Source organism: Canis lupus, chromosome 9 (genome assembly GCF_011100685.1).
Source record: "Canis lupus familiaris isolate Mischka breed German Shepherd chromosome 9, alternate assembly UU_Cfam_GSD_1.0, whole genome shotgun sequence".
NCBI classification, from domain to species: Eukaryota; Metazoa; Chordata; class Mammalia; order Carnivora; family Canidae; genus Canis; species Canis lupus.
In genome coordinates this window covers 55,745,248-55,773,066 of record NC_049230.1, presented here as the reverse complement: position 1 = coordinate 55,773,066, position 27,819 = coordinate 55,745,248, and the positions used below count along the sequence as shown (strand labels likewise).

Here is a 27,819-nt window from a genome sequence, read left to right as displayed (position 1 = left end):
AACCCAGGACGGGCTGGAGCCTCACCTATCTGCTCTGCTAATGGCAACACCAGGTGCCCCTTCCTATGCACTTTCCTGCACCCCTGGACCATAGCCCCGCACTGTGCACTTTACATACAAGGTCACACTCGGTCCACGGCATGGCCTCCCCATTTTACAGCTCAGAGACGTCAGGCTGCTGGCCCAAGGTCACACTGGATATGTGACTGGCTAAACTAGAGCCCACTCCTAACCAACCACTGCTCGTGGCAATGAGTAAACACCCACCTCCTTGCATTTCTCACCCCTCCCTGTTCCCCTGCATCCATTGCAAGGATCCCACTGTTCACAAGACCTGGCCACTCAAACCAACCCCAAATGCTGAAGTAATACTGAGCTTCCCCGCGTCCAGCCGTCGGACATTCAGGGTAGAGCTGCGGCCACCTCTTGTGAAGAGCTGAGCCCTAGGACAACAGGGATAAAAAGCACCTGGCCACTGTCCCAGGGATTGCCTGAGCTCCTATAAGCACTGGCTGGACAGCAGGCCTACAGGCATCCCTGGCTGGAGATGAGAGCCGGGGGACGGAGCATGGTGGGGCCAGTGCATGGGTGGGGCTCACAGTCACAAGCCAGGGCATCTACCAGCTGGACACCCACCGCCTGTCCCCGCCGTCCCAGGCCCGAGCCTGCAGCTGGCCTTTGTCTGCCTGGGTCAGCCTGGGTTACATGGAGAACCTTCCACCAAGCCTCGTGAAAAACAGAGCCAGTCTCTGGATAGGGATGTCCTGGAACTCCGGCAGAGCAGCCTTGGATATAGACCATCTCTTAGCATACTGCCTCTCCAGTGTGTTTTGGGTGAAGTAAGAAAATAATTTGCTATATAGCTATATCACCCAAGGATTAACAAGCTGGTCTCAGAGGGCTCAGGGAAGAGGCTCATTGGCCTGGGGACTGGCTTCTTCTGGTTCTGGGGAACTCTAGGAAAGTCCTCCCTCTCTGATTGGCACAAAGGGGCAGGGTGGTGGTTTCTGGGGCTCATCCATTGTAACATTTCGCCTAGGGGAAAGGAGAGGTCTTCCCAAAGCCCAAAAAAGTGCCCCAAGAGCCTAGCATCCTGATTTTGAGATGCCATGGCCTGGGACACCTTGGCCTAGGGCCTCTGTGGTGCTTGGCCTTGGAGGGGGAGGCCAGTTGCTAGTGCCCAGCCTTGCCAGGAAGAGGGCAGGGTCCCTTTAAGCTCTGCCTCACTCCCTCAGTTTGTTGCTATGTATGGGACCAACTTCCTTAGCAACCACCTGGCTTCTTAAAGGGGCCCTGGAGCAGTGGTTGCCACCAGCCATGGCTCCCAAAAAGAAGGCAACCAAGGGGGCCAAGGATCCCGAGGTCAAAAAGAAGAAAGGTGGCAAGAAGGATGCCAGCATGGCCAACAAGCCCATGGAAACGACTGTGGGCGAGGAGATCCGAGAATTCTATCACATCCAGATCCGAGACCTGGAGGACAGGCTGGCCCGGTGGGTGGGCGCTCGGGGAGGCCAGTCCTGCTGGGTCAGAAGCCCTGCTCACAGCTGACCAAGGGGCGGGCTCATTCAGGGGTCCTCGGCCTCCCGGCCTCCCGTGGGATGTCTAGGCCCCACCCCACCCCACCCCCACCCGCAGCCTGTTTCCTGCAAGTAACATAGAGAGGCTTCACAATTCGAACCCACCCGATCTCGGCTCCCAGGGTCCTGGGGTCCTAATGCTACCTGGCAACCCTACCCCAGGCAAGTACCACTCCCCCTGCCTCACTCTTGCCCCATGGGATTATGTATGTGCTTTATAAAAGGACAATCAGTGGGATGAATTGAAAATGGCAGCCCCCTGGCAGGCAGGAGACCCTGTGTCCTTTCTTCCACCACCCCTCCCACTCCCACCGTGTCTGTGCTGACTCCCTGCTTGGTGCCTTATTGACCCCAAATGTAAATGAGGAGGGTTGTCTCCCCAGGACTGTGTGGTACAGGTGGTAGTGTGGAGGGGTCTCTAACTTCTGAGACAAACTCACTTGCCCAGTTTTCTTATTTTAAAACTAGTTTCCTCCCAGTTAATGAGGCACCTGCCTAGTCTTAGGGTGACCTTTAAAAGACAAACGCCTTTAGTGACCATTAGGCAGCACTTTCTCCCCCAGATGATGTTGCAGATACAGCTAACGCTGAGTCCTTCATATGCTCCAGCTGGGTCCTGAGCTGGTGCTCACTGCATCCTTGAAACAGTCCGAGAGGTCCTGACATCCCCATTGTACAGGTGGAGGGACTGAGACTCAGGGAGGGAAGTCAGTCCCAGAAGGTGCCAGGATAGGAGCCCTGGCCCTTCTGACCTCCCTACACCAAGCTGCTTCCTCACTCCCCAAAGCAGGTCATTCAGCTCTGTACCACCCAATGCCCTGTATGCAGTAGACTTTCAAAAGATGTTGCTTGAGTAAATACTGAGGTAAAACATCTTTCCAAATAACCCCTCAAATTATTCCATTGGAAACCAGTAAATCAATTATATGATACTCTTAAAAATTTACAAGTATCCCTCAAGCTGAGACACCAGATGGAATGTATTTGGGGAAAATTCATTTGGGAGACAGTTATTAGGTGCTCTTTTTTTTTTTAACTGAGCCCCTCTGTCAGACCCCAAGAACAGAAAGGTGGAGGAGGTCAGAGGTCTGCCAAGTGAAGACAAATATGACATCAGATCTTGACTGCCCACTGGAATAAGGGCCCACTTACAGGAGGGCACCAAAAAGAGGGTCACAAATGTGGCTCAGGTCCAAGAAGGCTCCACTAATGAGGCTCAGCAGGATTCACTCAGCAAACAAGGGTAAGGAAGACAGCAGCCCGAGGAGCTTACAATCTGGTGATGTAATGAATGTGACACACTAAGCACCGGCGTTGGCTATGGTCATGAGTACAGATCGGGGGCACAGTGGAGGTGAGACTGGATTCCCACATAAGAAACCTCGAATGTACCTCTATGGAAGGCTCCAGTGGAACAGGCCCAGTTGCGTGGAGGTCTGGCTTGACCACTCCCCTGGATCTCTACCCCGCCCCCACCTCAGGTACCAGCGGAAGTGGGATGAGCTGGCTGTTCAGGAGAAGCTGTTCCGCCAGGAGTTTGAGCAGCTGGCCAACAACAAGAAGGAGATTGTGGCCTTCCTCAAGCGCACACTCAATCAGCGGGTGGACGAGATCACTGACCTCAATGAGCAGCTCCAAAGCCTGCAGCTGGCCAAAGAGATGGAGAAGGATGCCTTTGAGGCACAGCTAGCTCAGGTGCGCCATGAATTCCAGGAGACCAAGGACCAGCTCACCACAGAGAACATCATCCTTGGTGAGGGGGAACACTGGCAGGCGAGTCTGGGGGGCACACACCATGGGGGAGGGAACCCAGTATTCTTGCTCTTGGGGTTCTAATCCCAGCTCTACCATTGACTTTGTGGCCTGGAGCAAGCACTTCTCCTTGACCTTCAGTTTTCTCATTTGGGAAATGGGTATATGTCTACCTTGAGTAACAGCAGCTATATGCTGCTTCTTTCCACACATTATCTTCTCTAAGGGTCCCAGCCATCGCCCAAGGCAGGAAATATTATCACCCAGTTTGTAGGTGAGGAAGCACCTCAAGAAGTTGAAGTGTCTTGCCCAAGGTCACCTGGCTGGCAAGCGTTGTTTTGAGGATTAAGGACAGCATTAGTGCCTGGCCCAGAGAAGGTGTGCAAGTTCAGTGGCTGTTGTCACTGTCACTTCCCAAAAAATAGAAGCCAAGGGAGGCTTTTCCGAGGCGGAACCCGAATGAGGCTTCATAAGATCAATGGCGGGGAAGAGAGGGGGGCATTCCAGATGAAAACCGTGCACATGGGCAGGACTGGGCATGGAATGTTGTAGGGAGGGGTCTGGCCCCATTGGATTGGGAAGCATAGGGAGGGCAAAAGGACGTGGAGGAGGTGGGGAGGGAGGGGCATCGCTCAAGGCTGTCACTGCCCTGCCCGGGCCCTGCCCTCCCGAGGTGGCCCCTCACCAGGCCTGTGCCCTGTGGTGGGGCAGGGGGGAAGCTGGCAGCTCTGGAAGAGTTCCGGCTGCAGAAAGAGGAGCTCACAGAGAAGTTCGAATCACTGGAGGACCAGCTACGGAAGCAGGAGAGTGAATACAAGGATTACGTGTACAACCTAGAGAAGAAGTCAGTGCTGGACAAGGACAGGTGGGCAGGCTGGGTGCTGGAACCAAGCCCAGCTCAGTCCTCAGGCCTCCCAACAGCTTCAGCTTCTAGCTGGGGGTACTGTACTCAGGGACTACCTAGCCTGCTGCTTGTCAAAATCCTGGCTAGTGATTTGTGAAGGGAAGGAGGAAATAGATAAGCTCCCAGCCCTAGTCCTCACACCGCCATTAGAGAATCCTTGGACTTCCTTTTGCCACTTTTTGTGACTTAAATTATATTTACTTAATAGGTAGAACTATATTGATATGGTTCAAAAATGCCAGAGATACGGAGGGTCTACAGTGAAAAGGCTCCTCCTGGGAAAGAGCACAGTGGTGGCCCTAAGCACTCTGGGGAACCTCACGTGGAAGGTTGGTGCCTGTGCCCACTCTGATGCTCCCTCCTTCCCACCCATACTGACTAGACTGAGGAAGGAGATCATCCAGCATGTGAACCTGGTGGCCACTGAGTTCCACAAGGTGGCCACTAGCCAGATGTGGGACACGACAAAGCGGGCCATCGTAGAGAACAACACGATCACCCTGCAGCTGTCCAAGATATCCAAGCATGGCATGCAGCTCCTGCAGGAGAATGAGCAGCTCAAGGGCATCCAGGACAAGCTGTGCAAACAGCTGGATCTGTTGGAGAACACCCAGAAGGTCATGGCCAGGCATAGCAGAGGCCATCATAAGGTGTGCCCGCCAGGCCTGCGCCACAAGGCTTTTGGCACATAAAGCAGGAGGGAACCCTAGGGGAACTGATTCAGGGCAAACACAGCCTGGCAGCGTGGGACCCTAGGCTGGAGCCAGGTCATGAGGGGGGCAGCAAGTGAGGTGACAGGGTCCTTCGTGGGGGCTCCTGGGTACATCTCTGGTTTTTATTTGGTTTAAAGCCCCCATAACTCATTGAAGTGGAACCTACCCTGGGCCATCCGGGGGCTCTTACCAGAGACGGTACTGGTCCCCCAGGACCTTGGCAGGCTTCTCTGTTCAATGGGGTGAGCTCTGGCTGAGTCCAGAGCTGGGGGGGCGGGGGGAGGCTGACGGAGGGCCTGCAGCGGGCCCAGGGCATGGCCGCACCTGCCCGCACCTGCAGATCATTCTCATGCTGACGGAGAAGTGCCGTGAACAGGAGCAGGGCATGGCGGAGGCTGAGCAGCTGCGCCTCCAGCTGAGCCAACTGGAGCAGAGCCTTGGGCAGCTACAGCAGGACAATCAGGCACTGAGGTGTGGCCCCAGAGGGGTAAGCAGTAGGAACAAGTGGGGGCAGGGGGTGGGGGAGCTTGAGCCTATTCCTTTTGGGTCCCATGGCACAGGCCAGTGACTTCCCTTTCTCGAGGGGCCTTGAGGCTTTCTCAAATAGGCTAAGGACTGGGGCTGGGTGGGCCAGAGGGAAACCACCTAGCAGGGGAGGGGACTGACTCGTCCTGGTCCTGAGTCCAGGAGTCAGAGAGACCAGCTGAACCTGCAACTGGAGAAGCAGCAGGCTGAGGCACAACAGCTACAGCAGGAGCTGACCAAAGAGCAGAAGGTTCAAGCAAGTCTGGAGACAGCCCTGGCCCAGGCCACCTTCTTCCTACAGGACATTCTACAGGTGACAGGAAGTTGGTACAAGTCGGGGGCGGGGGAGCAGGCCAATGTCAGACACTGCTTAGAGATAACCGGCATTGGGAGGTGGCCAGGCCACAGCCAGAGGTCCCACCTTTCCCCTGAGACACTCCTGCCAAGTCTGTCCTTTTCCTGAACCTGCACTTCAAAGAGCCATTGAAGGTCTCAAAGTTGCCAGAGTCCCTCTCTGAGGTCCTGGAAGACCTGTGCTTCAGTCTTCCCATTTGGAGAATGAGTGTCCCACCACAGTATGCTTGGAGAAAACAGGCACTGGGGTTGGAATGTCCCAGAGGTGGGTGTTGGGGCCACTGTGGGCCTGATCCCCATGGGCCCACCCCCACCAGCAGAGGCAACCGGATGAGGAGGACGGCGATTTTGATGTAATGTTCCAGCTACAACAACGCAAGGAGATGCTACAGCAGCTGCTGGCCATGCTCAGCTCGGCCATGGTCCTAAACCCCCAGCTGGCTGTGTGTTCCCATCAAGAGAGCCAGCTGCGTCATGGCCCACCCAAGGAGAGGTGAGTGAGTGACCCTGTATGACCTCAGAGGAGGCAGATATGGGGCTTGTCCAAGGGCTCTTTTTGGCTGACTCTGGGCCACCAGAAACCCAGTTCCCCAAAGCCTCTCTGAACTTCAACCTCCTCAACTATGAAAGGAAGTGGTGATGCCAGCCCCCTCTCCACAGCCAGCCCAGCACCCAGCCACCCAAGGTGGGGTCTCTGCCCCAGCAGCTGTCCAGTATCACACCCTACCAGCCGGGAGACCTGGGCCTGGTGCCTCGACAGGCCCACATCCCACCCAACCCTGAGGACCTCAAGCTGCTCTCACACACCACACGTGTGGGAATCTTCCAGGTGCACAGCAGGCCTGAGGTGAGTGCCAAGGGCCCCAGGGATGGCAAGAGAGCAGCCAGCCCGCGGTGCAGCTGTATGGCCTGGGGGGGTGTGCCTGGCCCTCTGAGCCTGCATTTCCCCATCTGTAAAATGGGCCAAAGAAGAGTGTGGCAAGGCCTCAGTGGGCTAACACATGCCCACACATGGCCTGGGAAGGGGGCTTGCTGGACCCTGTTGGCCCCTCATCCACTGGCAGTGGAAGGGTGGGAACCCCCCAAGGAGGCCTCAGCTTCCAAGCCGCGCGTCTTTAATCTTACAGATCCACACCTCTGGTTCTCCAAAAAGGTTCAAAAAGTTTACTCTTCCTGAAGTTTCTCCACTTTCCAAGTAAGACACAGAGAGAAGACTAATCCCCACCCCAGAAGTGGACCATTGCAGCCACAGTACCCTCTTCAATCTATAGGCAGCCTGAGGCAGCCCAGAGAAGAGTTCTATAAAAAGTGGATACCACAGGTTGGCATGGCACCTCTGTAAACGGGGCTGGGTGTGTGGGCGTGGTGGTCAGGCAGGCATGTGTTCATGGATGTGAAAGCCTGACGACAAGCCCTGGCTTCGCTCACGGATGTGGTCCAGGAGCAGGTCAGTAGCTCGCTCCAGCAATGGAGGCAGCAGTTCCTGCTCAGCGGCGGAGAAACAGCCTAGCACGTAGGCCTTCACTGTATCAGGTTCTGTCGGGCGCCCGATGCCCACCCGCAGCCTCGGCATTGCCTGTGGGGGAGTCAGAGGGGCCCAGGGAGCTTTGTTAAGGAGTGTCAGGGGAGCCTCATGCGGGCCCACCAGACCCCATGCAGGACAGAGGGGCAGACTCACACTGGAATTGAGACAGCTAATGCAGGAACGGACTCCGTTGTGGCCCCTTCAAAAGGATATGGAAGGGGCAGTTAGTGCTTCCCTGGATGGGCACTCTTCACCCCTCCTAGTGCAGGCTGGAGTTAGAGCACCCGTATTCCCTGCCAGGACTGGGATGGGCACCCCTATCCCACCTCAACTGGGAGGCTCCTCCCTAGCCCAGGCTGGCCTGCTCAGGACCTCACCTGGAGCTTCCTCCCAGCTTCAGGGCCAGTTTCCCCAGGGGCTTGTCCAGCTCATCGTGCACCAGGTAGACCTCCTCAGCAGTCAGCCCAAACAGCTCCGCTGGGCACAGACAACAGTGGCCCCATCAGCCCGGGGGTGGGGAGGTGGGGGGAGGGGAGGGGTCAACCCCGCGTGTGTGTGTGTGGGTGGGGGGGGGGGGCGGTCCTTATTTACAGCTCTCATGAGGAGGGGCCACAATTAAACCCATTTCACATATAAACCGAGACTCCTGTAAGTACGGAGGGCCATATGCAGCAATAGGGGCGCAACAGGCACCTAGAGGTGAACAGCCCTGCTCCCGCCCCAAACCCTTTCTCCAGCCCCTGCGCCCTCCGCGGCCTCCTCGGGTGCCCTCAACTCACCCGCCCGGGCCACGCTGCGCCCGTTGGCGTTCATGAGCCGCCGAGGCCGAAGCAGGACCAGCTGGGCATCATCGAGCGAGGCCAGGGCGAGGTCGGCGGCGCAGCGCCGGTCCCGTGCCCAGCCGTCTGCCACCCCCAGCCGCCGCGCCAGCTGCCCCAGCACCGCCAAGCCCACGCTGTGCCGCGTGCTGGGCAGTCCAGGATTTCCCAGGCCGGCCACCTGCGGCGGCACCAGGGAAACTGAGGCACGACATTTCTCGCCACCCTCTAGCTCACAGGGCTCCCTGGGACCCAAACCAGCGAGAGGGAAATGGAGGGCAGGGTAGAGTGGGGCAGGGGGGCGGAGTAGGGAGCCCGGAAGCCCCTGGGACTCCAGAAGGCCGGGGGGCCCGCGAGCTGGACGGTCAGAGGAGCGTTCCCGTCAGAATACTGGGCCCATTTTCTAGGTAAGGAAACTGACACGAGGAATGTAGGGCATGTTGTTTGGAGACACTGGCAGAACAGGAGCTTGCTAGGGCCCCGGAGCCCCTACGCCGTCGCCCCCCACTCAACTCACCAGCCACCGCTTCCCGGGGGGCCGCGGTTCCAAAAGGCTCCAGTTCATGGCGCTCCTCCTCCACAGGGTCGCTCGCAGGGCGCCGGCCGGCGGCATGCTACCCCGCTCACGGCGTGGGCCCCGCCCCCTGACGTTGTCAGCCCTCGACCAATCGCGGTGGCCCCCTAGCCCCAGCGCCCAATCCGGGGCGAGCGACGGGCCGCCACGCTGCTCGGGAGCGGAAGGGGCGGGCCGGGCCCGTGTGTGGCGCCGCCGCTCCCGCGGACTCGCCTCAGGACGTCCCTGTGGGGTTTGCTGGGAACTCGCGGAGCTTTTGTGCGACCTCCGGCATGGGAGGAGGCAGCCTTGTTCTGGCCCCTGCTGTGGCCCTGCCTCGCTGCGGAAGCCTGGCGAGCCCTCCCCGTGACGTAGCCACAGCCTCCCCGGCTGATGCAGTTTGCTAACCTCCTTCCGGCTCTAACAACACTCGGGCCCCGGAGGCGTGGCCTGAGGGGCGGAGCCTGTGAGCGTCCTGGAGATGGTGCCTAGCAACGCCGGGAGCGGGCCCCGGGAGATCGTCCCGGAAGGGGAATTCGTGACAAACTCCGGAGAGGTGCGGCGGAGGGTCCTGGGAGAAGAGACCGAGGCTGGGTTCGCAGGCTGGCTTCTCCTGGCTCTAAGTGCAGTTCAGGAAAAGTACCTGGCCGCAGCGCGGAGAGAACTGAGGGCTCGAGACGTGTGAGCGGCTGGGGAGGTCGGAGAGGGGGCATTGGCCCAGACACGACCATGAGAGAAGAGGAGGGATCTAAGAGATCTTTTTTTTTTTTTTTAATGTATATTCAGGGTTTTTTTTTATATCAATTTTATGCTTAATAGTGTCATCATGAAATGTTTCCCGCATCATTACAACTTTTACAGATATTCTTTTTTTTTTCTTTTATTGTTTTTAAAGATTTGATTTATTTATTCATGAGAGAGAGAGAGAGGCAGAGACACAGGCAGAGGGAGAAGCAGGCTCCATGCAGTGCGCCTGATGTGGGACTGGATCCCGGGACTCCGGGGTCACGCCCTGAGCCAAAGGGAGACGCTCAGCCACTGAGCCACCCAGGCGCCCCCGGATCTAAGAGGTCTTAAGAGATCTTTAGGAAATGGGATAGACAGGACATGAGGACTGATAGGGATTGGCGGCTGGCTGAAAAGGTGGACTCACCAAAGGTGGGAAAGCCTGGGGCAGAAGTCAGGTGAGGTATCTTATTTGGCCTGCTGGGCATGAGAGTCCCACAGGATATGCAGAGGACTGCAGGACCTCCTGGGCCTCGGCTTGGGGCAGCGCCTGAGCTGGAGGCATTAGTTTTGGGTGTTGGGAAATGGAGGTGAAGCTGAGGGGGACCAGGAGGAGAGCAGAGTGCAGCGTGAGTTTAAGAACCCAGGCCCCTGACCTTGATCATAGGACTGGAGACAGAAGTTGGAATATCCCTAAAGAGAATGGGACTGGAAGTGCCACCAGAACCCAAATTGTGCCTCCCACCAGCCTCGTTTCTAGCCTTTGATCATCCTGTAAAACAGGATGGGAGAGTGTGTAAGAGGCACAGGGGTCATCTCTGAGGCTTGCCCCAGCTTGCTGTCCCTTGGTTCTAGGATGCTCTGGAGCTTGACCCGTCTCCGTCACAGCACATCCCAAAGCCATGGGTGTTTCCAGTTCCAAAGGGGAACATAGAGCGCATCTTTGGGAGCAGCCGGGTGTTCCAGAACTTTGATGATGTGAAACCAAAGGTCACGGGATTAACAGTGCCCCTCAAAGTCAGGCAGTAGTGAGTGACTGCCTTGTCCAGGGTCCCAGGTTCCCATCCCTGCACAGCCAGTGACATGCCTTGGGTCAATTACTCTCCCTCTCAGGGCTTCAGTGAACTCATCTGTATAATAGGGCACTTCTACCTCAGCAGACGAAAGGCTGCCCTGGATGAGCTCCGAGTGTCAGGCTCCTCTCCCTGGGTCTCTGTCTACCTGCCCTACCCTGTCTCTCCACCAAAGCCCCTCCTCCTCCCATCCCACTCCCATGGCCACAGCTGCAGCCACAGCTGTATGCCCTGGGTTGGTCAAAGTCAGGGTCAGCCCCTCTGCCTGTGCCCCGCCTTCCCCCACAGCTACCACCAAGGCCAGCAGTGCTTGGAGCAAGAGGACTGGGAGATGGCCGTGCTGTTCTTTTCCCGTGCCCTCCACCTGGACTCCCAGCTGGTGAGGGGGTGGGCATGGACGGTTGCTAACACTTTGCCCTCACTGTCATGCCTGCCAGGCTCCTCCTCTCAGGGCCATCAACTCCCTTCTGGTAATTGAGCATCAGGCCTCAGCAGACTGTAGGGAGAGGACAGCAGTCTGTGTCCGCTCTCCCTCAGGTAGACTTCTATGCTTTACGAGCTGAGGCCTACATCCAGCTCTGTGACTTCTCCTCGGCCGCCCAGAATCTACGAAGGGCTTGCTCCTTCCAGCCTGAGAACACCAAGTACTTGGAGCGCCTTACCCTGGTCCTTTACCTGCAGGTGCCTGGGGCTGCCACGGACCCACCCACCACATCCACCCCACACCCAAGCCTCTTGGCTCTCCCTCCAGCTGTGGGGGATTTCCTTGCTCCTGGGACCAGCTCTTGTCTCTCTGGGGACCTTCTGTCCCTGTATTGCAAATGGCTACCTGCCACCCCTTTCATGACCTCTCCCACCTCCAGAGTTGGCTTACCGCCAGGGCTGGTAAAGTTTTGCAGCACTACCCAGTAGAACTTTCCGCAGTGATGATAGTGGTCTACTCCGCACTGTCCAATCTGGTAGCCATTAGCAATGTGGTAACTGCTGAGCCCTTGAGATATATTAAGTGTGACTAAGGAACTGATTTTAAAATTTTATTTCATTAATTAACTTAAATTTGTGGGGATCCCTGGATGGCTCAGCGGCTTAGCACCTGCCTTTGGCCCAGGGCGTTATCCTGGAGTCTCAGGCTCGAGTCCCACATCGGGCTCCCTGCATGGAGCTTGCTTCTCCCTCTGCCTGTGTCTCTGCCTCTCTCATGAGTAAATAAATAAAATCTTAAAAAAAAAAAAAAAAAGAAACTTAAATTTGCATAGCCACATGAAGCAGGTGGCTACTATCATGGCACTAGCATCAGGAGGCTCTAAATGCTGGAAAGGTAATAACACCTCCCTTTACAATTCAAAAGAAAAATATTAAACCACAAGATAGCAACAAAGTCCAAGATTTTCTGTTACTCTGTTTCTGTTTCTGTATTGCTGTCTTTTGCCAGCTGTATAATCCTGTCTCTGCTGTCTCTCCCTTGCTCTGTATCTCCATCTCTACACTGTCACTGTCTCCCCATGTCTCTGTCTCTCTCCATCTCTATGTCTCTGTCCTCTAGTCTCTCCCAGACCTACAGAGCTGTCTCCATCTTTTGTTTCTCTCTCCCCTCCTGCCCCAGTGGGTGCCCCCTGCAGCTGGAGGGTGCTGCTGGGCCAGAGTCACAATCAGAAGGAACCACCCCCCTGTGTCCCCCAGGGCCAGTGCCTATTCGAGCAATGTGCCTTCCCGGACGCTCTGAAAGTCTTCTCGCAGGCCTCCATGCTCCAGCCCGAGAAAGCCAGCTTCCGCTACCGATGGTGAGAGGCGGCTGCATGCCCGGGTTCTCTCTGCAGCCCCTTCCTGCCCCTCTCGCTCGACAGACAGAGTGCCTCTGCCCTCTGTCCTCAGCATGGCCTGTCTCCTGGCTCTCGAACGGTATCAGGACTGCCTCTCCCTTGTCACCAAGGAGGTGATGCTTGGCATGACCAATGCTGATGTCTTCATGCTCCGGGCCAGACTCTACAACTTCTTACAGAAGGTAGAATGGGTGACCCGCCCCCCGTATGGGTGCCCACAGCCAACCCTGAGATTAGTGGAAGCCACTAGGCCGTGTGGTGGGGACCTGTGCTGACCACTTGCATGGTTTGGTTCTGCTACCGCTCAGTTGTAGCTCTGTGCCAGGCCTGTGTCGGCCCCCAGAAGCCACAAGGTGAGAACCCTGTGCCAGCCCTGCCCTTGTGGAACTCAGAGCCTAGGGGAGACGTCCTTGAGCAGATGATTACACAGAGAATGATTTCACAAGTGTGGGAAGCAGCACGGTGTGGGGGCGCCCAAGGATCTGTTAGATAAGGTGTCCTCCCTCCTCCTTTCCTGTCTCTCCTTATTTGCCTCACTGTCAGGGCTTGGAGCCAGACAGTACAAGGAACAGCTTGGGGGCAAGGGAGACTTGGGGTCACAAGAGAGAAGGGACTGCAGGTATGAGAGGGTATCAGGCAGGGTTCTGTGATCCGAGGAGGCCCCTGACCCCTTCTTGGGGGCAGCAGGAGCCTCAAAAGGGTACTTCTTGGGACAGTAGGCTTTAGAAAGATCGTCTGGCTACCAGTGGGACTCTGGCCTGGAGGGGCAAGTCTGGAGGCCAGGAGCCTGGCTGCCATCCAGCCGGAGAGGAGGGTGGAGGGGAGGATGGCCATGGGATGGCCAGAAAGGGGCAAGTCCCACAGTTCTTTTGGAAGTCAGGAGCAGAGACCGATGGGGGAGGGCATGAGGAAAAGGGAAGAATCCAGAACAATGGTGCTAGAACTTGGCCTGGCGCCTAGGAGCTGGGAAACTCAGGAGGACCAAGGGGTGGGCATGTTCACCTTGGTCCCAAATGGCGCATCCTGGAGGAAGCTGGAAATTGAGCCTCCCTATGCTGGGGGCTGGGCTTTGGGCCTCACAAGTGAGTCAGTGAGAGAGTTTCCTTCAAGGGCAGGAGACTAGTAATTATTGGTAATCATTGGCTGTGGGAGTTTGGCCTCTCTTGCCACCTCAGCCCCTGTGATGCATAAGTACATTCTAAGCCCTTGAGTCATGCTTGTCTTTAAGACTAGGAGGTAATCATTTGAGGAGATACAACCCATTGTCCTCTTTTCACAGATGAAGAAATGGGTCCAGAGGGCCTGAGTGACTTGCCCAAGGTCACACAGTCAGTTCTGGTGCGGTGCTGCCCTTGAACCCAAGCCCACCTACTCCAAAGCCCTGTTCTAGCCTCTACCATCTTCCCCCTCACACCTGTGTAACTTCCACTCACACTTGCTGTCCACACTATTCTCCCTGCCCACTGTCCAGCCCATTAACCTACAGGACACAGGATGCTTGCTAAAACTGTTTGTTGACTGGCTGACAGAGTTGCTCACCCAGTGGGAGGTATTTGCCTGGGGATGTTTTCTGCTGTACCCAGGCCTGCATCTGTTGTCAGAGTTGTCTTGGGCTTAAAGGTTAGGGGAGTGGGGGAAGGCATGTGCATGGGAGGTTAGGGAGGATATGACAGTCATGGTCAGGAGGACACACCCTCCCCCAACCTTGGAGCTTCAAAGAAGTCCTCCAAGGAGGAGGCATCTGCAACACCATTCCATAGCAGAAACAGCCCAGGCTGGCCTGGCTCACCTGAGGGCACATCTGGAGAGGGACCAACAGGGATGGGGTCTGGGATGGGATTTTCCCACAATGCCCCCTGCTTCTTTCACGAGGCAAAAAAGATGGCACCGCAATGCAGGGACATTGACGATGGGTGACATGGTGCAGGCCTGCCCAGAGAGAGGCTCTTAAAGGCCTGGAGGGGTGCTCCCACCATGGCACAGGGCAGAGCTCAGCTTAGCCTCTGCTTAGCCTCTGCCCCTGCAGCCCAGCCTCTGCTATCGAGACCTGCACAGTGCCTTGCTGTTGGACCCCAAGCATTCGCAGGCCAAGGTGTTGCTCCAGATGATGGTGGACCAAGCCCAGCAGGCACGTCAGGATGCTGGGATCCTAGCTGTGCAGGGCAAGCTACAGCATGCTCTGCAGCGCATCAACTGTGCCATCGAGAACAACCCTCTGGACCCTCGCCTTTTCCTCTTCCGGTACTGTGTGGGGAAGTACCCATCTTGGGTCCTGCTCTATGGTCTCAGGAGAGGCCGTGAGCCGCCCCAGGGCTCAATTTCCCCAAGTAGCCTCTAATAATCCTCCTCTACTCCCCATTAAGGTCAAAGCCAGGGAGAGGTCTTAGCTGCTATTGCCCTTAGAGGAGGGCCAGGCAGCCACTTAGTTCACCTGGGAATCCTGGATCTCTGGGCCTGCTGAGCATTCACTCTGGGAGGCTCGGGCTTGAATCTACCCATTGCCCTTCTATTACGGGATTTGGGGCCTTTTTTTTTTTTAATTTTTATTTATTTATGACAGTCACATAGAGAGAGAGAGAGAGAGAGGCAGAGACACAGGCAGAGGGAGAAGCAGGCTCCATGCACTGGGAGCCGACGTGGGATTCGATCCCGGGTCTCCAGGATCGCGCCCTGGGCCAAAGGCAGGCGCCAAACCGCTGCGCCACCCAGGGATCCCTGGGGCCTTTTTTTTTTAAAGATTCTATTTATTTATTCATAGAGACAGAGAAAGAGAGAGGCAGAGACACAGGCAGAGGGAGAAACAGGCTCCATGCAGGGAGCCCGATGTGGGACTCGATCCAGTGTCTCGATCCAGGATCTCCAGGATCACGCCCTGGGCTGCAGGTGGCGCTAAACCGCTGCGCCCCCGGGGCTGCCCGGATTTGGGGCCATTTAACTTGCCTGAGTCGGGCAGCCCCAGTGGCTCAGCGGTTTGACACTGCCTGCAGCCTGGGGTGTGATCCTGGAAGACCTGGGACCGAGTCCCACATCGGGCTCCCTGCATGGAGCCTGTTTCTCCCTCTGCCTGTGTCTCTGCCTCTCTCTGTGTGTCTATGAATAAATAAATAAAATCTTAAAAAAAAAAGGAAAAGATTAAAAATAATAATAATAATAACTTGCCTGAGTCTAGGTTTTCTCGTATAAACAGTGGGGTAAAACATCTGTCCCCAGTACTGAAAGGCCTTAGCATAGAGGTTGGTGCACACCTGCTTCCTAAAAAGAAAGATGTAAGGTATTTTTGTGTAAAGCAAACTACCAGTGACCAATGGGCTATCTGAGTAGTAATCCAGAGCCAGCCCCACAGCCGAACCAGTGCATGAAGAGGGGACCCTCTTGTCACCTGCCAAATTCGGAAGGCCCAGAGGAGCCAACATCTCAGCTGGCTGCCCAGGTGGATGGGGTAGCCTTGGCCTTCATGTCCCTCCCCCACAGGGGCACCATCTACCGCCGGCTCCAGGAGTTTGATAGCGCTGTGGAGGACTTCCTAAAGGCATTGGACATGATGAGTGCAAGCCAGGAGGGAGAGGTGCAGCAGGCTCAGCGGCAGCTGCTGCTGGCCTACAATGACTTTGCAGTGCACTGCTACCTGCAGGGTGCCTACCAGGAGGGTGTGCTGCTGCTCAACAAAGCCCTCAAGGACGAGCAGCAGGAGAAGGGCCTCTACATCAATCGAGGTGGTGAGTGGGGCCACCCCTGACCCTCTAAGGCCTGGGCTGGGCACTTGAGTCCCCAGAGGGAGGGGAGCGGGGGAGGCAGGAGGAGGGGAAGAACCTCAGGGCTCTGGGGACACACACTGCAAAGTGTTGTCTTAGACTGACTGGCTACAGTCTCTTCAAAATGCTCAGAATCCAGCGGCTGGGGGCAAGGGCCCTAGGGCACGGAAAACCTTGGTAGACGCCCTCCACCGCCCACAGGATTTCAGAAGTTCACAGCCACCAGTCTCAAGATCCCTCTGGGAGCTGGAGCAAGCCAGGCTGGGGCTCCTGGGTACTGGGGTTGGGGGCCCACTCAGCCTCCACGTCTGTCCCCATCCCCCAGATTGCTTCTTCCAGCTGGGCAACCTGACCTTTGCGGAGGCAGACTACCAGCAGGCGCTGGCGCTGAGCCCGCAGGACGAGGGGGCCAACCTGCGCATGGGCCTGCTGCAGGAGAAGATGGGTTTCTGCGAGCAGAGGAGCAGGTGCACGAGCTCAGGGTGGTCCCCGGGGCAGGGCTGCGGGCAGGGCTGGGCCTGGCATGGGGCTGCTGGGATCCCTGGGGCAACATCTTCTGCTCTCCCAGGTCTGCCTCCTAAATAATGGTTTTGGTTTTCAAGTATTTGTGAAAAATTCTTCACTTTTTTCCTCAATATTGTTATGACAATTGTGCTTTTTATAATAAACTTAAGTGTTCCGTAATGTATGACTTAGAACACGGAACGTTCCTTCTAATATCTGTCTCCCATCACCAACCCCTCCATCGGTTTGGTAAGGATCCCTCCAGATGGTTTCCTATACATATATTAACACTTATTATCATTTTACAAAAGTGACGTCATGCTGTTTTTTGACTTGCTTTTTTATTTCCAATGTCATTATATATATGATGACCTCATTCTCTTTTATTATTTGCCTAGTATTCCATTCTATGAAGTACCACAATGCATTTCTTTAGACAACCCTCCACTGATGAGTATTTGGGCTGTTTTCTGTTTTTGATTATAAATAATGTAATGAGCACATAGGACATACATTTTCACGCATTACACTAATAATGCCATATTAGATTGCTAGAAGCTAAAGTATTGTTAAAGGGTGTGAACATTTAACATTTTTTTTAAACATTTTAAAATTTTATTTATTTGACAGAGAGAGAGAGAGGGAACAATCAGGGGGAATAGCAGAGGGAGAGGGAGAGGCTGAGGCAGGCTCTCTGCCAAGCAGGAAGCCCGATGTAGGGCTCAATCGCAGGACCCTGGGGTCATGACCTGACTGAAAGGCAGACACCTAACTGAACCACCCCGTCACTCCAAACATTTATTTTTTTAAAGATTTTTTATATTTTATTTATGTATGAGAGACACACAGAGAGAGACAGACATTGGCAGAGGGAGAAGCAGGCTTCCTGCGGGGAGCCCAGTGCAGGACTCGATTCCTGGACCCCAGGATCATGCCCTGAGCTGAAGGCACTCAACCACTGAGATACCCAAGTGCCCCCGCCCTGAACATTTAACACTTTAAAACATAATATCTGACTGTTCTCCACAAACAGTGAGCCACTGTAAACTTCCCCTAGGAAAGGAGAATCTTGGTTTCCTGAAAGCTCCATACTGCAGGGCGTTAAGACTAATTTCAACTCTGCTAATCTAGTGCAAAAAATGCTCTCTCACAATTGATTCATGTCCCATGTTTAAATTGGTAGTGCAATCCAGCATCTTTTTCGTGTGGGGGGGCGGGTCATAATGGCTGGCTCAAACCTTTTGCCCATTTGGCTGTTAAATTGCTCATGAAGGGGCATGCCGCTGGCACAATCAGTAGAGAACATGGCTCTTGATCTCGAGGTTGCGAATTCGAGCCCCACATTGGGCGTAGAGCCTACTTAAATAACTAAGATTTTTTAAAAAATAAATTGCCCGTTAAAACTTGTATTGTTGTTAGAAGAGTTCTTTGTAGGCTAGGAAAATTAGCTTATTGTCTGCCTTCTGTAGGAAATTTTATTTCTCCTATTTATTGCTTTTCTTTTTATTTATTTATTTTTAAGAACTTATTCATGAGAGACACAGAAGGCAGAGACACAGGCAGAGGGAGAGGGAGAAGCAGACTCCTCATAGGAAGCCTGATGTGGGACTGGATCCCAGAATTTCAGGATCACACCCTGAGCTAAAGGCAGACACTCAACGGCTGAGCCACTCAGGCGTCCCTATTTATTGTTTTCTTTGTGGCAGTTTTGCTACTCAGTAACTTGGGATTCAATCATAGTCAAATGAATTCTCATTTTTAGCTGCTGGGTTTGTGACATTCTCAGAAAGGTCCTCCTTACTCCATGATGTTGAAAACATTCACTTAAGGACACCTGGGTGGCTCTGGGATCCTGAATCAGTCCTGCATCGGGCTCCCTACAGGGAGCCTGCTTCTCCCTCTGCCTATGTCTCTGCGTCTCTCACTCTCTCTCATGAATAAATAAATAAACCTTAAAAAAAATTTTTTTTAAATTCACTTATACTGGGGTCTTATACTAGCATTTAAGTGTTGGGGCTGTTAAGAGTATAGCTGATAGAAAAAGAGCAGAGGGGATGGTGGAGCTAAGGGGAGCAGAGACCATCCTAATCTCCCCTACGTTCCCCGGTGGGGCCCAGGATTCCCATTTCCCTCCTTGGGGCCCAGCTCACAACAGCCCATGGGGCACTGTGTCCTGCAGGCAGTTCCATAAGGCAGAGAGCCACTTCTCAATGGCTATCCAGCACAACCCCAAGAGAGCCCAGTACTACCTGCACCGTGCCAGGAGCCGGCAGCTCCTGCAGAACATTTTGGGGGCCCGCCTGGATGTTGCCACCGTCCTGCTTCTCAACCCCAAGCAACCCAAGGTAGGTTCCTGCTGGGCCAGGAGGACAGGCTCCAGAGTCAGTACCCTTGGTCGCCTCAAGATTCTCCCTGTTCCTAAAAGAAGTCTGGTTTCCCAGCAAAACTAACAGCTGCTGATGCCAGGCACTTACATGGTGCCAGATACTGTTCTAGCCACTTCAACGTGTGTGTTGTTTACTGCTCTTCCAACGCCAGAGACCGGTAACATTATCACACCTCCCCATGGCCCCCACGCCCCGCCATTTTGCACGTGAAGAGCGGAGGGCTCGGAGAAGTCAGTACCCTGGGCCCACCCACCTCTTCCTGGCACAGGCTTCGAGGTCAGACCTGCCCTGCTGGCTCCAGCACCGGGGGTTGGCCATGTCCGAGCACCCCCTCCTGGTAGACCTCCACACAGGCTCCTCCCAGTTCTGGGGCAAGCTGGTCTGGCGCTCTAAAATCAATAATTTGTAAACCCTTCCCCTGTGAGCCCTGAGAAGGGCTCTGCGAGGTCAGGGGAGCCCCACACCCGTCGGCTCCGTGTGCTGGCCCACACCCGGCTCTTCCCTGGCAGCTGCTCCCACTGATGACCAACCTCTTCCCGGGCATGTCGGTGGAAGAAGTGCTCTGCAGCCAGGTGGCCCACCTGGCCAGGCTGCAGTTGGATCGGGTGTTGGAAAGCAGCCTGCAGGCTGGCATCCCTCAAGGCATCGTGGGGCAAGTTCCTCAAGCAGGGGTTGCAGGCCAGGAGTGGGAAATGGTTGGGCATTAAGGTTCCTCCTGCCCCTGCTTCCTCCTCAAGCCATTCTCCAGATGCTGGGGATGGTGCACTGAGTCAGGGGGGCTTACTCAGCACTCTGGGGCCATGGCTTGGCAGGCAGCTCAGGGAGCGGGAACGAGCGCGCCAGAAGGCTCGGGCACTGCAGTTCCGGTGGAGGCCTGCCTTTGGGACCTCTGAAGAGCTCCAGGCTACTCCCCAGACCCAGAATGGAAAGCCAGAAGGTCCAAACCAAGAAGCTGAGGCCCCCCAGGAGGAGGAAGAGGTGAGTGGGCCACACACTGGGATTTGGGGTAGAGTATACCCCAAGCCAGGGCTGAGGGATGCAGACTGGCCAGAGGCTGGCATCCAGGCCTGGTTCTGCCACCACTCAGCCGTGTGACTGGGGCTTGGGTCCTTTTGCCGTGAGATGGGGATGGTACCAATAAAGGGTACCCCTGAAGTAGGGCACAAGGATGTGGGCCCCTCACAGAGAGGCCTCCCCACACCTTGCCACACTCAGCTTCATAAATTCTGTGTGCACCGGCCATTTGTGCCAGGATTTTCTTAATTCTTTTTATGGAATGTCATGTAAATACAGAAAAGTACACATGTCATCAGTGAGTGAACTGATGAATTTTCACAAACTGAATACACCCATGACACCATTACCTATAGAAAGAACAAACTCCCAGCCCCCCAGAAGCCCCCTCATGCCCCCCACTAGGTCTTTTTCTTAGCCCAGTGCACCTCCAAGGTGGTCCTGATTCCTAACATCACAAATGAACCAGCCTGTCCCCTGTCCCTCACATCAGTGGACATGTAGGGTGTACCTGCTTGTCTCAGACTCCCTTCATTAAGCATGTTTGTGAGGTGCATCTAAGTTGACGGCTCGTTCTCACCTTTGTGGAGAAGTCCATCCTGTGAAAGTCCCATGATCTGTCCACTCAACTGCTGATGGACAGCAAGTACATTTGTGTTCAAAGGAAACTGAAAATGAAGTCAATGGAAGACCAGCCTCCCTTGCCATAACCGGAAAAGGCTAGTGCTACAGTTCTCTAGCTCACAATGGAACACAAACATACAAAACTTTGATCAGTGCACCTCCTGAAGTCATTGTGAGCTCCCTCCCTCAGGAAGATGTGGAACTGGCATCTGCTGGGTGCTAGAGCTCTGCCCGCCCCCTCCCTGCTTCCCCACGCTCCCCACTGCCAGCAGGTGTGAGTGGGCCAGAGGCATCCAGCAGCTAAGAGGCTGGCTGTGGAGTCCACAGGCCTGGATTCAAGCTCTGCTCCTCTGCTTCTTAGCTGAGTGTCGTGGGCAGACTGCTTAGGCTCCTGGAGCCTTGGTTTCTGGGCCATGAAATGGTAAAAGTAGTAGTTCCCTCCCAGATACGTGGGAAGATGAAATTGATGGGCATGGTAAGCATAAAGAGCTCTGCAGTTCTTCATTAGCCATTCCCCATGGTAGGGCACTTTGCATTTTTCAGAGGCCTCTCCCACACTGAAACTAATTTGCATTTTGCAGATGGCAAAACCGAGGCCCAAGCAGCCTCTCCAATACTGGCTTTCTCACAGTACCCTGCCAGTCTAGTCTGACCACTGCCCTTTCTATCCAGTCTTTGGCCTCTCCACATGCAGCCCAGCCCTAACTGGGGCCCCTGGAGCAGCTCTAAGCTGCTGGTCTTCCTTCTAGAGCTGAGCCACTGGCCTGGGCCCTCCTATATCCTATAACTGCCCTACCTGTCTTCTGCCATAGGAGGAGAAGCCGGAGCCCACACCCAGCAGGGTGAGGTCCCTGTCTGACAGCTACCTTGACCAGACCTCTTCAGGCTCCAGCTTGGGCTGTAAGTCCCCAATGTTCCTTCCAGGCCTGAGTAAGCCAAAGCAGCAGAGTAGGTAAAGATCAGAGACTCCTTGGCCTGCTTGTCCATTTGGGCTCTGCTACTTTATAGCTCTGTGATTATAAAGCAGGAATAAGAATCCTCACTTTGAATGGGGCATGGTGAGCCTTCAGTATCTCCCACTTACCCTACAACCCTGGCCCACCTGTTGGGCTCGGGTTGCCGAGAAAGGTTAGGTTGGCCTCATCTGGCAGGCCTTCTCCTTGGCCATGCAAAGCCTCTGGGAGGCAAGGGTAAGGCCTACACATCCTTTTCCTGGAGCTGTCTAGGGAGGGCAGCCTAACGGATGCTCTTGGCACATCTTTCCCAGTCAGGACCATGTCCACCTCAGACACAGAGATGTCCGCTATCTGCCAGGAATACAAGATCACCTCAGCCACTGCTGTGACATCCTCTGATTCCTCACTGCTGAAGACTCAGTCCTCAGACCTGTTGGAGAACAGGGAAGACCCAAGCTTGAGCCACAGCTCCAGAAAAACCAAGGCCACCCAGGGCCAGAACTGGAGGCCCCACAAGATTGAAACTGCCCAGGGCCAGAACTGGAGGCCCAGCAAGACCGAAGCTGCCCAGGGCCAGAGCCGGAGGCCCAGCAAGACCAAAGCTGCCCAGGGCCAGAGCCGGAGGCCCAGCAAGACCGAAGCTGCCCAGGGCCAGAGCCGGAGGCCCAGCAAGACCGAAGCTGCCCAGGGCCAGAGCTGGAGGCCCAGCAAGACCGAAGCTGCCCAGGGCCAGAGCCGGAGGCCCAGCAAGACCGAAGCTGCCCAGGGCCAGAGCCGGAGGCCCAGCAAGATTGAAGCTGCCCAGGGCCAGAGCCGGAGGCCCAGCAAGATTGAAGCTGCCCAGGGCCAGAGCCGGAGGCCCAGCAAGACCGAAGCTGCCCAGGGCCAGAGCCGGAGGCCCAGCAAGACCGAAGCTGCCCAGGGCCAGAGCCGGAGGCCCAGAAAGATCGAAGCAGCCCAGGGCCAGAGCCGGAGGCCCAGCACGACCGAAGCTGCCCAGGGCCAGAGCCAGAGGCCCAGCAAAACTGAAGCCGCCCAGGGCCAGAGCCGAAATCCCAGCCAGACTGAAGCCACCCAAGGCCCAAGACAAAAGCCTAACAAGACCAATGCTACTCAGGGCTCAAGGCAGAGGTTCAGAAAGATCAAGGCTTCCCATGGCCAGAGCTGGCGACCCAGTAAGGCTGCCACCCACGGCCAGAGCAGGGGATTGATCCGGAGTTCCAGCAAGACCAAGGATTTCTATGATCCAAGTTGGAGCCCCAGCAATACAGAGAACACTCAGGACCAATCCCAGGGGCCTAGCAAGACCAAGGCTGCCCAGAGCTGGAGCCAAAACACAAGTCCGGGTTCGAGCAAGACTGAGGTCACCTGGGGACTGAGTTCCAAACTCAGAAAACCCCAGACCACATAGGGCCTGAGCCAGAACCCCAGAAAAATCAAGGCTGTCCCAGCAGTTACACTGGTCCCCGAAGAGTCCACTCAGCTGCCTCACTTCTTGCTGGGTGTGGGAGAGATTCTAAGCCCTACATACACTCACTGGCACTCAGCAAAACCACCTCCTTCCAGAGCAATTAGATATCTCAGCCAATATTCCTCTGGTCCCACGGCTAAGTTTATTGTATTTGTTCTGTTATAAAATTAAAAACCTTAAAAACCAGGCCTAAGCGGGAATCTCTATATTCACAAAGACTGAGAAGTCTCGGCTTGGCTTTCCGGTACTGGGACACGGGGTATGGAGGGACATGGGGTGTGGAGGGTTGAGAAGATGGTGCCAGAGCAAGGGGCCGAGAGTCACAGACAGAAGAGGGAGAGAGCAGCCATGAGCCATAGTCCCTGAGTTACAATTCACATCTTAAGAAGGCTTAGGCTGAGGGCAAGGTCAAGGCTCACTGAAGTTCTGGGGTCACCAGTGGTTCCGTAGGGAAGGAAGCAAAGGCCAAGATGCCTCCTCATCTTCGCTTTGGGCTCTGGGTCTTGCTCCCCAAGAGGGTCAGGAAAAGGGTCCCTACCAAGGAGGCCCCTGGCTTTCCTGCACAGCCTGGCCAGGCAGAGGAGGGCAAGGACGCCATATGGAGAGTCAGAGAAAGAAGGCAATTCTGGAAGCCACGGTCTTGCAGCCGTTGGAGGAAAAGAGCTGCTCTTTCTCGGGGAAGAAGGTGGTGCTGTCCAGCACAGCCTGGATGACCTCTTCCCTCGGCTCCAGGCCCAGCTGGGCCAGCTCGTTGAGCACACAGTGTCGCACATGGTGCCGCTGCAGTGGCAGAAAGGGCACCAGGACGTCCAGGAGGTGCTCTTCCATGATGCCGGAGCGCCAGAAGCCATCTGCAGGAAGGGGCAAAGGGGGGAAGGGTCTGTACTGGGTTCCAGGAGCTTGTATGACAGCTGGGTGTGCCAAAGCCTGGCCTGAGAAATCCCGAGGACAGTGGGTAGAGCACCAGACCCAGGGAGAAGCTGGCCCGGCCCAGGCAACGTGGGTGTGAAGCCTCAGCCTGCCGAAGTCACCCCAGGGTGGGCCTCCCCAGCTGAACTCACGGTGTGGGTTGTCCAGCACAGCCTGGGAAATGACCAGCTCCAGCTCCTGCAGGCGGATCTCCTCCCGATCCCGGCGGCTGCGCCACGCCTCCAGTACCACCTGGTTGATCTGCTCACCGCCAGTGTTGCTGAAACCCATGGGGGGACGCAGGCCATGGCTCAGACCGTGGTGGCGGGGCAGGATTTGGCTCTTACTTCCCATGTGCCACCCAACGTGACATGAGCCTGGAGACCCAGTTCAGCAGGAGCCAAATCCACTGAAAACACCCCATAGGAACCACTTCCCCTCTCCAGAGATTTTGTCTACCATGTGATGCCTGGAGATTCATCTGGATGTGCCATGCACTTTAAAGTTTACAAAACACTTTTGGGTCCCTTAACTGACTTTCCCTCCCCCAGCCTCTAAGAGGACAGTGGGGTATTAATAATCCTGCTGTGTGGAAGAGGAGATGGGAGTTCAGAGAGGTGAAGAGATTTGCCCAAGAAAACATGGCTAGAACTCTTAGAGGTGGGACTAGAATTCAAGTCCTATTTTCCCCAGGTCTATGTCTCCTGGCCACAAAGGAGGGAAAACACTTAGCCTGGCAGGGCTTCCACAAAGAAACAGTGAGGATCCCAAAGACTGAGCCCAGAGTGAGCTTTGAGATTGTCAAATCTGAATATACAGTGTCACAGCCAGAGTTTAAGGGGCTTTGGGAAACACCAACTGGGCCCCAGGGGAAAGGTACTCTGGTATGGGACCATAGGCCAAGACTGGATAGCTGAGACCTTGGACAAATATCCCCCATCATGCTGCTGCAAAGCTGGGCCCACCTGATGAAGATGAAGATAGCTTTGCGATAGTTGGTCCCGAACACAACCCAGGAGGAGCCCAGGAAAGGTCGCAGGACTTCCATCAGGCCTGGGGCCAGCTTGTCCATCTCGTCAAAGAGGAACAGGGAGCGGCTGCAGGCTGTGAGGTTCCCCTGGACCCAGCTCTTAAGCTCCTTCTGCAGGGAAGAGGCAGGAGTTTGAGGGCACCTGGAGAGACTTCTTCCCAAGGTAAGAACCCCCTTTCCCAGGAAGGTCTGGTCTCCCAGAGAGAACTAACCCTTTCGTGGGGCTGGTGGCCAAACTGTGGCCCTAAGGGGTCAGAGACTCGTTCAAGTCCACACACACAGCAGGTCAGCAAGCAAACAGACTCAAACCCAGGCCTCACATTTGCCTGTTCAGGACTCCCTTCTCGGGATCCCTGGGTGGCACAGCGGTTTGGCACCTGCCTTTGGCCCGGGGCGCGATCCTGGAGACCCGGGATCGAATCCCATGTCGGGCTCCCTGCATGGAGCCTGCTTCTCCCTCTGCCTGTGTCTCTGCTTCTCTGTCTCTCTCTGTGTGGCTATCATGAATAAATAAATAAAATCTTTAAAAAAAAAAAAAAACAAAACAAAAAAAAAGAAGGACTCCCTTCTCTGGGCAGCCCTGGTGGCGCAGCGGTTTAGCACCGCCTGCAGCCCGGGGTGTGATCCTGGAGACCCAGGATCGAGTCCCACATCGGGCTTCCTGCATGGAGCCTGCTTCTCCCTCTGCCTGTGTCTCTGCCTCTCTCACGCTCTCTCTGAATGAATAAATAAATAAATCTTTAAAAAAAAAAAAAAAAAAGGACTCCCTTCTCTGATATCTCCTACTTTCCATAACAGAGGAAGGTTCCTTTATGCTTCCTGAACCTTCTCAATAATGTTGACAGCTGACAAAGACCAGCCTGGAAAGTACCCTGCAATCAACAACAATGATAGTAATAAGAGCTACTATTTGCTGGATGCTTGCTTTGAGCCTCAAATTGGGACCATACTTTACAGAAAGAAGGTAATGCAGACAGGCAAAGGTAAATGCTCAATACATAACACCTGCAACTATATAATCTCATGTCCTTTGTCCATCTCAAGCTCTGTTCATGATGGGTCCTGAGGCCTGAGGCTCCAACTGGGTGTGTGACCTGGAGCAAGTGACTCTCCCTCTCTGGACTTGGGACTCATTCACTCCCTAAGATCTGGCACCCCCACATGCAGGTGAACGGTGGTCCAGGATGCCACCAGCCTACCTTGTAGCGCTCCAGGTGGCTGGCGTGAGGGAAGTGGATGACGGGGGAGAAGTGGTGTACGTGGGGGCTGTGGAGGCCACCCCGGAAGAGGTAGTGAGCCAGCAGGGAGCTGATATAGGACTTGCCGGTGCCTGTCCAGCCATGCAGGGAGAGGACCAGTGGCTTGGTAGGTGCTGGGTCCTGCACGAAGGCCTTCAGTGCCTTCACTACCAGTGCCTTGGCCAAGTGCTGGCCGGCCAGGTGCTGGGCCAGGTCACACTCCAGACCTAGGGCCACAAGAAGGGCAGTATCAGAGCTGAAGACCCACCACTGGCACCGAAGGGGGTGGGGAGGAGTCACGTCTGAAACCTGGCCTAGGGATCCCTGTGTTCTGGGACATTTTTGCAAACTGTCTTCGGATAGGGAAGGGGGCCCTTGGGGTCTCCGGCTGCAGCAGCCACCCTCAGACCTGGCAGCGCCCCCACCAGCTGGCCCCTTGCACTGCGCTCAGCTATAAGTGGTGGAGAGCTGTCAACGGGGTCGACCCAAGCCTCCTCCCCATGCCCTGACGGCCAGTCCATTGTGGAGGCCCAATCCTGCCCGCAAGGCCCTCTCCATCCTGACAGGGTTCTGCCTGGACTCCAAACAGGCTTCCCCAAACCGTCGCCCCCCGTCCGCTGCTCCAGGCTCTCGGTCCTTCAAGCCGGGCCCACTTCCGGCCCGTGCCGCCCGGAGGCCTGCGGGTCCCGCCCCTCGGTTCTGCCCTCGGGGTGGCCCGGGCGCAACCCCACAGTCCGAGGGCTCCCCGCTCAGCCGGCCCCTCTGCCCCGGGCTCCTGCGGCCCCTCACCCTCAAAGTCGGGCTGGAAGTCACATTCGCAGAAGGCGCCGAAGTGGCAATGCAGCGAAGTCAGATCCCAGGCGGCGGCGGCGGCCGCGGCCGACACCAGCCCCAGCAACCCGAGGAGCGAGCCCCAGGGCCTGCAGCCGAGACTCGCAGCCGCCATACGGATGAGGCGGGAGCCGGGTGTGGGCCAACCGCCCCTCCCTAGGACCACAACTCCCGGCGTGCATCTCTCCTCGACAGCCACCTTCCGTAGCCTACAATTCCCGGCTTCCCCCAGAAAGGCCCGAGCCGTCACCCCGCCGCAGGACCGGAAGGCAGCCTCTAGGGGGAGTCCGCGAGCCGTCCTAATGCAGCCGGCGGGCCGCGTTTCCTTGGCCACCGTAACTAGGCGACTATAATAGCGCCAAAAGAATAATGAAGGATTATGACCACCGAAGGTGCCATGACAATTGTAGCAAAAAGTTATGCGGCACCTTAAACCTTGCAAAGCGCCTTTTCCGTGCTCTCTTTTTCTATATGATAACAGAGCGCTCAGTAATACAGCTTTTGGTGAGCACCTACTATGTGCGGTTAGTGTTAGGTGCCTTAGATGTCTTCTGATAGCTTTACCCGCCGTACAGAGAAATGATATTTCAATGAGGTACAGCACGTCAAGAGTTTCGACTCGGAAAGTAATCAATAAATAATTATTGGCAATCCATTATGTATGATATACGGCAGTCCCCTACCCAGCAGCTACTATTCCCTAGTGCTTTAACATCAATCCTAAGGAACCGATTTTGTTATTGTCCTCATTTTATTGAGGAGG

At 55.5% G+C, this 27,819-nt stretch overlaps 4 protein-coding genes across 16 annotated transcripts; 2 read left to right on the top strand and 2 right to left on the bottom strand.

Annotated features, from left to right (window-relative positions):
* The first annotated feature begins 1,259 nt into the window (after positions 1-1,259).
* CFAP157 (cilia and flagella associated protein 157) lies at positions 1,260-7,143 on the top strand. Of its 3 annotated transcripts, none has more exons than XM_038549284.1 (9): positions 1,260-1,490; positions 3,059-3,330; positions 4,041-4,194; positions 4,616-4,883; positions 5,287-5,417; positions 5,634-5,784; positions 6,191-6,318; positions 6,486-6,672; positions 6,953-7,143. In XM_038549284.1, the coding sequence occupies exons 1-9, from the start codon at positions 1,318-1,320 to the stop codon at positions 7,022-7,024; spliced, it is 1,536 nt and encodes a 511-aa protein (XP_038405212.1). In that variant the 5' UTR covers positions 1,260-1,317; the 3' UTR covers positions 7,025-7,143. The 3 variants fall into 3 exon arrangements, with proteins under 3 accessions (XP_038405212.1, XP_038405211.1, XP_038405210.1); XM_038549283.1 differs by having other exon boundaries at positions 6,146-6,318; XM_038549282.1 differs by having other exon boundaries at positions 6,143-6,318.
* On the bottom strand, positions 6,967-9,134 carry PTRH1 (peptidyl-tRNA hydrolase 1 homolog). Its single transcript, XM_038549288.1, has 5 exons — positions 8,686-9,134; positions 8,130-8,349; positions 7,728-7,827; positions 7,504-7,549; positions 6,967-7,401 (listed from the first exon to the last, which is right to left on the bottom strand). The coding sequence occupies exons 1-5, from the start codon at positions 8,779-8,781 to the stop codon at positions 7,195-7,197; spliced, it is 669 nt and encodes a 222-aa protein (XP_038405216.1). The 5' UTR covers positions 8,782-9,134; the 3' UTR covers positions 6,967-7,194.
* On the top strand, positions 8,898-23,234 carry TTC16 (tetratricopeptide repeat domain 16). 9 transcript variants are annotated; one of them, XM_038549272.1, is made up of 14 exons: positions 8,899-9,277; positions 10,303-10,475; positions 10,809-10,899; positions 11,058-11,201; positions 12,201-12,301; positions 12,393-12,522; positions 14,352-14,581; positions 15,812-16,056; positions 16,418-16,559; positions 18,776-18,941; positions 19,493-19,635; positions 19,796-19,961; positions 21,434-21,521; positions 21,889-23,234. In XM_038549272.1, exons 1-14 carry the CDS (start codon positions 9,203-9,205, stop codon positions 22,986-22,988), a joined length of 2,994 nt encoding a protein of 997 aa, XP_038405200.1. In that variant the 5' UTR covers positions 8,899-9,202; the 3' UTR covers positions 22,989-23,234. The 9 variants fall into 9 exon arrangements, with proteins under 9 accessions (XP_038405201.1, XP_038405200.1, XP_038405199.1 ...); XM_038549271.1 differs by having other exon boundaries at positions 8,899-9,400; positions 14,418-14,581; XM_038549270.1 differs by having other exon boundaries at positions 8,899-9,400; positions 14,367-14,581.
* Positions 23,168-27,363, bottom strand: TOR2A (torsin family 2 member A). Of its 3 annotated transcripts, XM_038549285.1 has the most exons (5): positions 27,015-27,355; positions 26,187-26,452; positions 24,923-25,098; positions 24,110-24,237; positions 23,168-23,899 (listed from the first exon to the last, which is right to left on the bottom strand). In XM_038549285.1, the coding sequence occupies exons 1-5, from the start codon at positions 27,169-27,171 to the stop codon at positions 23,655-23,657; spliced, it is 972 nt and encodes a 323-aa protein (XP_038405213.1). In that variant the 5' UTR covers positions 27,172-27,355; the 3' UTR covers positions 23,168-23,654. The 3 variants fall into 3 exon arrangements, with proteins under 3 accessions (XP_038405213.1, XP_038405215.1, XP_038405214.1); XM_038549287.1 differs by lacking the exon at positions 24,110-24,237 and having other exon boundaries at positions 27,015-27,363; XM_038549286.1 differs by lacking the exon at positions 26,187-26,452 and having other exon boundaries at positions 27,015-27,142.
* Between the last annotated feature and the right edge of the window lie 456 nt (positions 27,364-27,819).